We start from the raw sequence: 13753 nt of genomic DNA, 5'->3' as shown, positions 1-13753 counted from the left end.
TGAACAGTCTCTGCTGCTGATCATTCCCTGCTCAGGAGGTGAAATGGTGTTTTACTACAAAACTTTTTAAAAGCTCTTACAGAAGTGTCTTACTTTCATGTCGGTGTTATCCATGGTCATCTGTCTGTCCCGTGGGTTCAGTAACCCTTAACATGCTGACCTTTCCAGCAGATCAGACCTGTTCCAAGTGCACTTCATTCAGCTCTGTGGCCACTAATGGGTGCTTAGGGAGAATGTAAGAACAGCACAGACATGCAGTGGTGTTTCTCTGAAACACTCAGCCAGCTCTCAGAAGTGTGTCCACAAGGACTTTTTCACTTAACCTTTGTGTTTAGTATCCTGCTGCAGATTTTTGTTTCATTAATTCATCCCCTAGCTTTTTGAACCCTTGTACACTTCTACAATTTACAGTGCTCTGTGGCGAGTTTCTCAGCAAAGAACCTCTTTCTGTTTGTCTCTAGGTTCCTTTAATGTCCCCTAGCTTTTTGTGCTGGAAGAAACTAAACAATTATTCCCCATCCCCTTCTTCAAGCCACTCAGGAGATTTATGCCCCTGTGTTACAGTCTCCTAAATCTCTATTTTCTGGAATGGTTACTCCAACTTTAGTTATTCCTCACAGGGATGGTGCTATACAGTATGGGCAGGTGGAGGACCATGGTAATACTTCCTACTTTTTATTGCTTTTCCAATAACTCCTGTACTGTGGTGCTGTTTTGTTTTAGCCATAAGAATCTGAGAACACAGGTAGGACAATGCTCACAGGCAGAAGTAGTTGGAATAGCAGAAAATTAGAGCATGTCTGAAAGAAAATATAGGAGGCACCACTGGAATAAGGGATATGAGGAGATAAGAAAGGGAGAAAAGAGGTGATAATGTGACTGGCACAGATGGTTTATGGTCTACAAGGGAGGGCATTATTTTGCAATCTCTAAACCCAGTAACTTTATTATGCTCGTGGGTTTTGATTCTCAGTAAAGTTACAAATTTTAATTCCCAGGCTGGTCTTTTAAAGTTGTTCTAAGGAAGAGGCATCAAAGGCAGAGTCACTGTTTTGCATGAACCACCCCCCCCCCCAATAGGAAGGGTTTTCCACCTTCTGTAGGTTCCCTCTGTGTGTGTATTTATTTCAGGGCACTCTTCTTGTTCAGTTTCACCTGAATTGCCTTAATTACCACAGGGACATTTGCTGCCTCGTGAAGGATATTGCAGTCTGGGAAGAGACATCTGACATCCAGGATGTCAGTGGTTCTACTGCAGGGATCTGATGGCACAGTAGGAGAACAGCGATGACAAGTCTTTTATTTATTTTTAGGCACAATGTGGGTCCATTTGATGTATTCTGGATGACAGGAAGTTTACTTCTAATGATAAATTAAACTGTAGAGGAGTCTGGACTTCTAATTTCCTGTTTGGCTTTTTGACTGCTAATGAGGATTGAGCTGATGTTTTTTATAGAGCTACTCATAAAAATGCCAAGATGTCATTCTAATCTGCTTTATTAATTTTGGAGCCCAGTACTGGTATATGTAAAGTTAGGATTGTTTTCCTCCAGTGTAGCATTTGTACATTTACCCACAGTGAACAGAATCAGCCATTTTATCACACTCAATGAAATGAACTTTACCTGCAACCCCTTTGCCATTTTTCTTTGTCTTTACCACCCTGCTTGCCCCAGGATGATCAGCAAATTCTGCCCTCTGTTTATTCCCTCTCTGGTTTGCTGTGCTGAATGGCACAGGTTCTTTTTCATTAGCACTGTCAGAGAACAAGCACAAGCTTTTGGACAAGTTTGCTTGTTTGTTCTGCCTCGTAGTTCTTGAGAAGGAGTTGTGGTGGCACTCTGTGGTCTTGACTTCCTTCCAGACTTCTCGTCTCTACAATGCAACAGGTTGCAAGCGCAGCATATTATCATTTTTTAATGACAATCTGCAGGTAAATAAGAGTGACTTTAGAATTTCAGCCTCTTTGAGAATAGGTAGCTCACAGTACAGAGTCTCCCGTTCAACATTTCTGTATGAATTAACCAAAAAACCTCACCCTAACAGTCTGGATTTTCTGAGGATCTATGTGATCTTTTACATTTTGGGGCATGTTTTCCATTATTGGCAGGACAGCCAAGATGGGGAGGCAAAGGGGAGATGGATATACAAAAGGCTGGATGTAGTAAAAGCCAAAGGAACAGACATAAAAACTCTGTAAACAATGCCTGTAATGTATGTGTAATATTGCAGCTGTTGACTTTCTTTTTAGGGTCTAGAGCCAGACTCTTTCTCTGAATGTACACCTAAGGAGACAGGAATATTTACTGGAAAATGTAAGTTCTTGCACTTCTTCCTTAACCCCCCTCCCCCAAACACGTTATCAAGGAGGATCTGATTTGTCAGAGCTGTACAGAACTTTGTGACAGATGCCAGGTCTAGAATAAAGAAGAGGAATTGAATATTTAAGGCAGAAGCTTTGTTTACTCTGGCATTTACAACATTATATCGTAACAGTTGGCTTTTAATCTCAGAAAAATAACATTAGCCATTTGCCTCATCCCTGAATGGGATTTCTGATAGCTGTGTCTCTTACCCAGTAATTCTCTCCCAGTCCTGTGTATTTCTGTAGCCTGAATTTTTCAGATTGGATTGGCAGTAGAAACCCTGCGGTAGAGCTGGTTCAGAATGTTATATTGATGCTTAAAGTACCTGTTTCCTTTATCCTGCACAAACCCAACTCTCTGTGGGCCTTTAAATTGTTGTCCAGGTGCATGTTCTAGATGGCCCAGATGCCTCAGGATCAGCTCCTGCTCCTTTGATAAGAATTTCCAATGGGGTTTTAGGAAATGTTTTTCACCCTGAGGGCACTCAAACACTGGAACAGGGGTTGAGAGAGGATCTGAAATCTGCCAGCCTTGCAGACACGGGATAAGCTCCTTAAAGACCTGATCTAATGGACATGCCCTGAGCTTGGAGGTGGATTAGACACCTGCAGAGGTCCTTTTTCCGCCGGCATCATCCTCAGATTCTCTGAAGGCATTGCCGTGGTGAAGTGAACACTAAACCTTGTGTGAGTGGCTGCTCCTCCCTGGCTTTTCCATAGGAAGATACCCTCTCATTTTTCTTGAGATGTAGTAAAAAAAATACCCTTGCTTGTGAAAGCAAATAAAAAGCCGTGCTTGAACCCTGAGCAAGTTTAGTCTTAGCAATGGTTTTGGGAATAGCATCTAATATCAGTGTAGCCAAATTTGTCAGCTAACAGAGCTATTTATTTCTTTGTGTCCTTGCAAATGCTAATGAGATCTCACACCCAGGGGAATTTATGTATATATCAAGACTTGCTATAGCTATTTAAAGGTGTTTGGGCTGGATGGCTTAATAGGTTTAATGCTTGTTTGTTTTTCAGGGCACCATGACTGCTGGTGCTTCTTTAGACACTATCCAGCCTGATTAGTTGTGGGTTTCTGCAGTGTGTGAAATGAAAGATATCTTTAATTTACAGTGATGGATTTTTCTGTGGAACCTGATCAGACTGAAACATTACTTGTTATATCTGTATATGCTATTTCTGTTTCTTTTCAGTAAGGCATAAAACAGGTGGATCTGAAGATACATGCACAACCTTTTGACTGTCCAGTTTTCCTTTCCTATTTATTTTCTAGAGATGCAGGCTAATCATTAATTAATAATATTAATATTGCTGCTTTTCACTGATGCTGTCCCATTAAAATACTTCCATGTGTCCAGTTCTGCTGGGAAGGTAGTAACTTAAAAACATTAGCAAAGCGAATTTGTGTTTTGCTTTAACTCTGAGTTGGTGTTCTCTAGCAATTTATGGGATTTATGAGAGGCTGGATTTATATGAACATATATAGTCATTTAGCTGGTGAAAGATGATGGATAGACTTCAGACTAATCTGTCTTCTCTGTGTCTGCATAATCACAAAATCTGTCATGTAACTGCTTAAATGTGTCACTGAATTACTGTCAGTCTGCAATCACAGTAATGAGACACTTGCTAACGTGCTTGATCAGGAGCTGTGTAGTTAAAAGTGAACAAGGTGTTGGCAGCCCACTACAGGGTCTAATGCAGACCAGGAAATACCCAAATCCAGCATAGAAAGTGATTTAATCTGCACAAAAGATACACGCTGCCGACCACTGGGGCCTGCATGCATGTTTGTATTGGCTCCTTACTTCAAACGAGATAAATTAGATGTAATATTCTTTTATATAGGCCTGCAACTGAATTTTACCATGACCTGGGGAGACTCCCATTACCTCGGACTGACAGGACTTGAGGTGATAGGAAAGAACGGCCAGGCACTAAAAATCAGCACAGAGCAGATTTCTGCTTCACCCCAGGACTTAAATGATCTTCCAGAGTACACAGGAGATTCCAGAACGTTGGAAAAGTAAGTAAGGAAAGGCTTGGATGCATTTTTACAGCAGATTTTATAAAGTTGCCAGAATTATATAAGCTTCTATTATGATAACACATGGTAATGCAGAGATGATTTTCATCCCATCACTGCTCATTCCTGGAATTCACAAGCTGCCCAGGAACAGCTTGTTGTAGAAACATGAATGAGATGTTTCCAAAAGTTGGTGTTTGAGTTAGGAGATGGTAACAGGCCTGCTTGGTATTTCTGCCAAGGACTTTCCAGGAAGAAATGTGGGTGTTCTGAAGCATCTGTCTGTGCATATTCAGTGATATTTATGCAGGATTTCTGGATAACTTCAAGGAAAATTTTCAACTTAGCAACGAGTGAGGATGTGTTTGGGAATTGCACAAACAGGTGCCATTCTTTTGGCAGTTTTTGCAGCCTTTTTTGGTAATTCTAATGAAGTTTTATTCATTCACAAGTATATTTCCTCAAATTAGCTTGTACATCCTAAATGGCAGTGTAGAAATCACAGGCTGTAGATCTGGAGAGGACTTGGCATTTGGTTGTTATTGAAGCTGCATCCTGTTGTTTCTGAGTCATATCTCCATTTTAAAGGGTATTTTCAGTTGCAATCCTCTGCTCTGGCATATTTATGGTCTGTGACTGGGCTTACGAATTAGGACTTTTCAAAGTCTCTGTAGAGTCTTCCTTAGAATTTTGTATTTATTTTTACATGTGCAGTAGCGCTGTTATTTGTAATATCTGCTAATCTGAATAATGCAGATATCAAACTTACTTGTGCAGAATTACTTGTTTCTTCTGCCTATTTGTGTGAAAATCTCATCTGTAGGCACCAAGATCTAAGAAACCTTCCCCTGATGTATTTGAGGAATGTTATTTATGGTGCCTTTTCCTTGCCAGCTTTCCTACTGTTTTTTTGGCCTGTGCACACACATTTAACCTTCCAGAGTTTACAATCCTATCAATTTAGGGTTTTTTTGATCATTAATTTCGTTGAAAGATGGCTTTTAATACATTTGTTTGTCCTGCTACTGAGCCTTTGAGTTTGCAAAGTCCTCCCTCTTTCTGATGTCTTCCTTAGGAAGTGAAATACGTTTTTTATTCTTTTTTTTTTTTACATCCTTTATTGTTTCGCTTAAGAATTTCTTTGGGCACAAGAAATAGAGGCTTTTTTTGGCTTTTGGTATTTCTGGAAGCATGTTGAATTTGAGTACACTACAGTGCTCTTCAGCTGTAGCATTTGGAATAAGTCCTGTGTGCTCTTCAAGTCAAGAATTATGTCTTCTCTCATGGACTCCCTAATCAGCTCTTCTGTGAAAGAGTCATTACTCAAATCTTTTTCTTTAAGGAACTGCCAAGCCTGGCACTCATTCTTCCATTAAACTTTTAAATAAATATTAAGTATATACTTACTTTTTTGGGCAGTGTACCAAAGTAATTACAGTGGACAATTAATTCACATTCTTTACTCCGTCTTCGTGTGCCGTAGTTTGCATTAGGAGAATATAAAGCCAGGATTCCAAAAATGAGGAAATGACAGATTTAACTTCATTTGGCCAGCCTGAAGCCTGTGCTGCTATGAAAAGGCATTGTCCTGCTGGTAGGGAGCTTTCTGAAAAAGCAGGGATGTGACTGTGGGCAGAAGGACGTGAGCTAACTCTGGCTCTTCTCAGGGTTATCCACCTGCCATCCAGCGCCTTGCTGGATCCAGCAGAGCTGTGTTGGCATAGTAACACACTGCAGAATGCCAGAGAGACTAGTTGAGGCAGGGAACTAGATGATTAATAAGTTACATTGTGCCTAGGCCTTACAGTTTTGCCTCCAGCCACTTTGGTACAAAGGTAGTTGAGTTTTCCTCTGCCCACCCCTGTTCGCACAGGGAAATCCTACAGATTTTGCTGGCTTTCCTCAAACAGACCCAGCTAAAGAAAATACTGGCTTTCCTCTCCACACTGCCTTTAATTCAATAATTGTGGGTTATATTTGATGGTTACTGTGCTTTTTAATTCCTGCACGTGGGCACAAGAAGCCCTGGAAGCTGAAAAGTGAACACCGGGTAAAGTCACTGCTTTCCATGAGAGAAGCTAGCTCTTCCCTTCCTGCAGCTAATGGATTTTTCTCTTTGTAGGTTAATAGATGGGACTAATATCACAGTAGAGGATGACCATATGTGGCTCATTCCCTTCTCTTTTGGAGAAGATCATCTGCTCACAATCCATTTTGATAAAATTGAAAGTATTGCAGGGCTTCGCTTTTGGAACTATAATAAATCTCCAGAGGATACCTACAGAGGGGTAAGTAAAAGAAAAGGAGCACTGCCAGCAAAAATATACAGCAGTGCATTGGAAAATTGGTACTATGATGAATGAATATAGCTGCCTTAATGGAACACCATAAATCTCTCTAGATTGTCTGAGTCTGAGTTTTGTGGCAGGTGTAATGCATTCCTGTCTCCACAAACAGCACACATTGAAAAAAAAAAGCCAGAGATACTTTAAAGAAATCTTCAAAGCTGATTTTTCTAAGAGACACATACAATACCACATATTATTTTCAAGATGTATGATCCTCAAGAGGTATCCTCTCAATAGCTAATATTTAGACCTACCATACGATCCTGTGTTTCCTGGAGTACAGGGAATGATGTAAGAGGGAAACTTTTCCCACAGAAATTCTGTTTAGTGAAGTTTCAGAAGGCAGTTCAGTACTGCCTTTCCCAAGAAGCAAGAAGAGTCACTTGAACCCTTAACTGGGAAAGTCGATATCTTTAAACAGTTTGCTAAAATAGTTTAGCTAAAAATGTAGAACGTACCTCCTCTCTTCTTTTTCCAAATTTGTTTGGTTTGCATTTGTTTTTTTCATACTGAATTATTGCAATTGACTGGCAATTGGCACCTGGTGGAGATAATTTTACACCTTGTTGGCAACCTGAGCTTGGCTGTCCCTCATTTCCCTGCTGTATTTGCACTTGAAATGATAATGAAATGGTAGTTGCTGTTTACTGCACAGAAAGTTTATTAATCCATTTGTTTCCAGACCTCCCCTTTTACACAGAACTGTTGCATTTTTGATGCCCACATTCAACCAGTAGATAAGAAGAAAACCGTTGATATGTATTAAACTGAGAGACAGGACAAAAGGGATCAGCAAAGTTCTGGGAAAAAAAATCTCCCAGCTGAAACTGGAGACCTGGAACATTCATGGGGTTGGGCAAGATAGTGGCAAAGTTACACAACTGTGTCTTTGTGTAAATTTACCTTCCAGGAATTGCTTTAATGTGAACACTGCCTGGCATCTTTTAGGATCAGCGTGGGGGCTCTTGGTGCTAAAGACTCCCAGAGGGCCAGAGCGTAAGAATCTTTCAATTAAAGCACAATTGGTCTGGAGATTTTAACATATGGCACCTCATTTTGTGCCGCGTTGCATCAACCCAGCACGTTTGACACATGGGAGGGCTCTGGAGCATTTTGAGCTTCCCATCTCGATATACCCCTGGATTAAATTAAGGTGTTTGGTGACATTTGTGTCCTGATTTCAGCTGGGACAGAGTTAATTTTCTTCCCGGGAGTTGTGTTTTGGATTTAGGGTGAGAATAATGGGGAGGACGCACCGATTTTTAAGTTGTTGCTGAGCAGTGGTTACTAAATCTCCAAAATCTAACGTGGAATTTGGTCTTTGGAGGCCAAACCAAGAAGAAAAAGGAAGAAAGGTGTGTTTACTTGGCTAGGAGGGAAAAAGAAGTGAGTGTGATACAGGTGTCCACCTGCATGCATAAAGTCCCACAGCAGTTAGTGGGTACAATTAAAAGGAGTACAATTTAAAGTGGGTACAATTTAAAAGGATAAAATAGATGCAGCTCTGTAGAAGGATAAAATAAATTATTTGGAAAACTGAAAATGCAAGATATTGGCTGGGTCACAGTAAGGAGGCTTTAGGCTGTAAACCCAGGGCATCATGACATCTGTCTCTTGAAGTATTGCTGTTCCTTCTAAGAACCAGTCCCTGGGCATGAGATATGATGATTTTCTAGGCAGCTGCAGGCTGCTGGATTCTATTCACAGCTTTAGTGTGAGAGGGTAATGGCAGGGAACTGTCAGAATGAAGACTTGGGTGCTATTTCCAGCTCTGTGAAAAATCACCTCGTGAAGGCTTTGTTATGCCATTTGTAAAATGCAATATGTGACGGCTGAGTGCCTTCTCAGATGATGAGAATCCCTCAGAAATGAGGGCTGGAAAGGGCACATAAATATAAGCAGCTGTGGTGTAATAGGTAAGATTTCATCTCTAAGTCTCCAGGTTTCCCATTCACGACGTGTTTCTGTTTAGGAAAGTGTATTTCAGTGGGTTTTTCCCTTCCTCTCCTTATCCTGGCAGGCTTATTCAGCTCGAAAGTAGCACCCAGGGCTTCTGATATGAAAAGGATATTCCCTTTCTTTGCTCCCAAGTGTATTAAAGATGAGACCAGAAGCAGTTATTTCTCCATACTTAGTAGTCACACAAACACTTCCCTTCTGATTAATCTTCAGGATGTTTGGAGGTGAACTGAGCACCTCCTCTAGTCTAGTACAATACCTGAGGTTTTCAAAGCAAGAAAAAAAAAATCTTCCGGAAAATTAGTTGCTTTTGGGATATTGCATGTTATAATAATTGAATAAAACATCCTTTACAAAAGGAAAAAATGTGAGAACTGTTGTGAGTATCAGGTCACTGATAATATACAGGACTTGCAGAATGCTCAGAATATTTTAAAGTTCTTAAATAGACACCTGAAATGTGAATTTTAACTATAAATATTGCATATATATTTTTAATAGATCCTAATAATGAAAATTAAATATTTGCATACAAGCCTAAGTTAACCTCAGATTATCTTTTATATATCAGGAAGCATGAAATCCAAAGATGAGAAAACTTACTTTTAGACTAAATAAATTTTTTTGTTAACTAAATGAATCTATTTTGGTGCAGTCCATTAATCAGCAGGCTTTAATTGCAGTGCCAGTTATAAAGGCCATGTTGTTATATTTTACAGGTGTTGTTCCTTCTAAACTGTTACTTCAGTGAAAGGCTCAGGGCAATAAATGCTGCTTATGATTAAGTTACATTTACCATATATCAGGGCAAGATGCAGTGATTAATTGTTGCTGCATGATTGGATTGTTCTATGACTGGGATCATGGACACAGCAGCAGATGGTGCTGATGGGGGAGGGTGAAGGGGCCAGGGCTCCTGCATGATTTGAATAAATATGGCTGAATTATTCAGTTTAATCTTCAGAGCTTGTATAAGACGTGTTTGCATCTCTGATGTGGACACAGCTCAATTCTTTCTGTCTGGTGCAAGGTACCTTTTCTTTATTCATATGCCCTTAGGTTACACACAGCACTGCTTGGCAGATGAGTTTGCGTGATCCTGGAAAAGTCTAAGTGCCACCTGCCACAAAGATAAATAGACCTGGTGAAATACAGGTTTCTGTAAATGCAACAGAGCCACAAAAGGCTGCTCTGGAGAGAGCACCAGGCTGTGGGATTTCTGGAAGGGTTGCTCCAGCCAGGGCTGGGCAATCAGGCCTGACCCAGCAGAGCATTCAGGTGCATGATGAGTCTACTGTCTCCTAAGATCACCTTTGGGACATGTGCTGGCTGAAAAGCTGAGTCTTTCCATTCTGATCCCGTGTGTAAATATTGCTGCAGGCCCAGGAATCAGAATTGTTTGGGTTGGAAAAGATTAAGATCATTGAGTCCAGCACTGCCAAGGCCACCACTAAACCATGTCCCCAAGTGCTTCATCTACATGTCTTTTAAATTCTTCCAGGGTTTGGGACTCCCTCACTTCCCTTGGTGTCCTGTTCCAGTGCCTGACCACCCTTTCTGTGAAGGGAAGCTTCAGTTTGCTGAGATCTAGAGAGATGCAGTAATTGAAGGATCTGTAAATAATTTTTGGGGGGATATTTCTCCCCCCAAATCTTCACCTCTCCCATCCCCATCAATGACACTGAATTGCACACCAAGGGTTGCAACTCTTATCTGCTGGTTTAGGCTTTCTTGTGCCAAAGGATGTCACACAAAACGGGAATGAAATAAAAACAGCAAAATAACTGAAATTGCTTCAGCCTCTGAAGCGAATGCAATTGTTTGCAATCTGTTTTAATTTATGTCATGCCATGTAATCTCATGTTCTGTTATTTTAAACAAGGCCAAGGTGGTCCATGTGTTGCTGGACGGGCACAGCATCTCCCCACCGGAGGGGTTCCTCATCCGCAAGGGACCAGGAAATTGCCACTTTGACTTTGCCCAAGAAATTCTCTTTCTTGACTATCTGCAGTCCCAGCCAACTAATAAAGTGCACAGGAGGTAAAATAGGATGTTTCTGTTATCTGAGCACCATGATTTCTCTTCACTGTTTTCCCAATCTTTCACGTCCTCTGTCAGTGCCAATTGTACGAGGCACCTGGATGAAAATACGGAGCAATTAGAGCAGAGTGTTTAATTGTGTCTTAATTATAAACTATTACCCAGATTTTATTGAGATCAGAGGACAGTCTAGTCCATAATCACAGGTGGAGGGGCCAGGGGTGCTCTTTGTAGAGGCTTAGTCCTTTGGGTTTGTTCTCTTCTGAATGAGCCAATGGTAATAAAAAACCTGGTTTGTCTTGGTTTTTTTTGGCAGGACTGGGTCAAAGAGGATGGAACAAGCCAGCATGGATTATGAAGCACCCTTAATGCCATGTGGTTGTATCCTTCTCTGTCATTTTCTAGCTTTTAGAATAGAGAATATTTTAAGAATGCTTTAAGAAGTTAACAGGATACCAAGAACACGAGAAAGGCTTGCATAAAGTATGACTTAGGAATAAATAAAAGGAACATAATATATGAATGTGTGGCCTGTTTTCAGATGCTCTGGTAGCTTTTTCCCCTGGACTGCAAATAAGTGTTGGACATTGAGATGTGGGCTGCACGATACTTTTTCAAACTTGCAAATTAAATAGCCTGTTAGGACAAAGTAACAGTACCAAAACTTTTCCTTAACAGCATTTTGCTTTTCAGTTATTTTCCAGTTTCAGCTCCTGACAAGCTGGGGTGATCCATACTACATCGGTCTGAATGGACTTGAGCTGTTCAATGAACATGGAGACCAAATCTTACTGACTGAGAACAGTATCCTTCCCACACCAAGCGCTCCTGTCCCTCCAATTTTCATATGGCATCACTTGCTCCTTCTTCCATTTCCAGCTGATCCTGTGTGATCAACTCTCCTGTTTCTGTTTGTGTGCTGAATATTCATTCTATATGTTTTTATGTATTCTAGATAGTTTCAGAAAAGTGTATACTTGGGATGCGCCAGTAAAGCAGGATAAGGGTAGGGAAGGGAAGGCTTAAGAAGGACATGGTATTTTTTGCTGTTGACATTTATTTCTTCTGAAGAGTGGAAGGCCCAGAAATTTTGCTGAGCTATAAATTCACAAGAAGAGGTTGAGCTCGGTGCCTTTTTTTATGGAAGCTTTCACTGGGCCCCAGGAAAGAAATTTTTCATAACTCTTGTTCTGGAGATTTAGGCTGTTCTAGACACCTGATCCAGTCACAAAGATCAGGGCTGAGGGTTGGAATTTGATTCAGTGTCCCCTGGATAACCAACAGAGGGAATGAAGGGCATGTTTGAGGGACTGGCAGTCATTGAGGTGACACTTCCATGCTCCATCCCAGCATACAATTCACATACAATACCCAGCATACAATTCACTTACATGGCAGAAACATTTCTTAGCCAACTAGAACGAATAAACAGACAAATTCTGCATGAATTCTGTCCTTAAAGATCCTCATTGCCTAATAAATAAGAGATACAGTGAAAAGGCAACAAAGCCTTTTCCCCAGTTTTTGTTTGTGTCTTGTATGGATATGTATGATGATATAGTATGATGGACTTGAAACATTTGCAATGGGCAAGAAGCATTTTGAAATTGAAAAGTGGTAACAAATTGGTCTTAAGAGCAAGGGATCTTTAACTTAGCTGGGATGTCTTTAACAGTGCAAACCAGTGCCAGGTAAAGAACCCTCAGCTCGTTTTGAATGATCTCCTGCCTGTACAGTGATGTTGATGGGATGTATTAGGATCCTAAAAAAGCACATTTGTCTTAGTGCAGTACTTGATGTGATAATTCAGTCCTGAGTCTGGAGCTTTCCTTAAACACTTGAGGCATTGCTGTGCTATTCCTGAAATTCTTTATAAATACTTAGAGACTCAGGCCTTTTAGAAAACTGGACAAGGGGAAATTAATATCCCTCAAATTGGATTGCTCAGGATTTTTGATGCTGAAGACAGTGCCATCCATCCACATTTCTTTGTCTTCAACATAGATATGTTTTTAATGTAAATATTCTCTTACAGAGGAAATCTGGTTGCCTGTTCAATGGGAGGTTTAATCTTTCCCTCTCAAAGACCTGATCAAAGGTCTTATTAGACAGTTGCTGATTTTTGCCACAAACCCTGAGAAACCCAAGCAAACCCTAGTCTGATGGCTACCTCCTACAAGGATACTTACCTTGAGATAGGTTTTATATGAGGAGTTTTCACAAGCTTATCGTGAAAAATGAGGCTTTGTCATCAAAGAGCTGGGACGTGCCTGTTCCTGATAACAGAACTTTATTGATGAAGTCATAGATACATATTTGAAAATAAAATAAATGCAGCTAGTTAATTTATTCCTGTTTTAAAAATGAATTTGAGTGCCAGAGTCTTTAAGGGTTGTCCTGCTTTTAAAAATATGCCCCCAAGCTACTTCTGTGAAGTTCATGGAGCGCTGTTGTCATGGTGAATACTCATCCGTGGAGTTGGGGACAGCAAGAATGACCCTTTAAATGTGGTGTTCCTGAAATGCTGCTTTCAGTTATTTGCACTTAAAGCTTTTTTGCAGACATTGCTGCTTTTCCAGACAGTGTCAACGTTTTGGAAGATGTATCTGGAGACATCCGAACTCCGGACAAACTCATTGACAGAGTCAATGACACGACTGATGGCAGACACATGTGGCTGGCACCAGTTCTTCCTGGCTTGGTACATTTTGCCCTTCCCATTCTGTCTTAGTGATGTGTGTGGCTGTAGCTGGAAGCACAGAGGAAAGGGGAAACATCTATAATTTGTAGATAAACTTATTATTAGTGACTGATATTAAATCACTGCTCTTAAAAGGAGCACTTTTTATTCCAGGTTCTCTCCACTGCTCAGGCAGCAGCAATAAAGGTTTCCCAGGTTTGCAATTCCTGTCTCCATGGTGCAACAGCAGAATTTCCCAGGCTGGTAGATGGTTTTTGAGTTATTATGATAAAGATAATGATGAAGCAGCTTAATGCGTGTATTTCGTA

The 13753-nt window shown here is 40.6% G+C and overlaps 1 protein-coding gene across 7 annotated transcripts in view; it reads left to right on the top strand.

The window, feature by feature from the left end:
* The window catches only part of KIAA0556 (KIAA0556 ortholog), a 55431-nt gene that overhangs the window by 33129 nt on the left and 8549 nt on the right, over window positions 1-13753 (top strand). For 6 of the 7 annotated variants that reach the window (XM_027882807.1, XM_027882805.1, XM_027882804.1 and 3 more), the window contains 7 exons: window positions 2252-2315; window positions 4220-4397; window positions 6520-6685; window positions 10587-10744; window positions 11061-11125; window positions 11438-11548; window positions 13306-13445. In XM_027882807.1, coding sequence (XP_027738608.1) covers window positions 2252-2315; window positions 4220-4397; window positions 6520-6685; window positions 10587-10744; window positions 11061-11125; window positions 11438-11548; window positions 13306-13445 — 882 coding nt within the window. Of the gene's footprint in view, window positions 1-2251; window positions 2316-4219; window positions 4398-6519; window positions 6686-9763; window positions 9859-10586; window positions 10745-11060; window positions 11126-11437; window positions 11549-13305; window positions 13446-13753 lie in introns of those variants that run through there. The other variant, XM_027882808.1, reaches the window with a different exon arrangement.

This window comes from Empidonax traillii, unplaced genomic scaffold (genome assembly GCF_003031625.1).
Source record: "Empidonax traillii isolate 1590-97213 ecotype Southwest subspecies unplaced genomic scaffold, ASM303162v1 scaffold111:size2041728, whole genome shotgun sequence".
Classification (NCBI taxonomy): Eukaryota; Metazoa; Chordata; class Aves; order Passeriformes; family Tyrannidae; genus Empidonax; species Empidonax traillii.
This window is presented reverse-complemented; position numbering and strand designations above follow the sequence as displayed.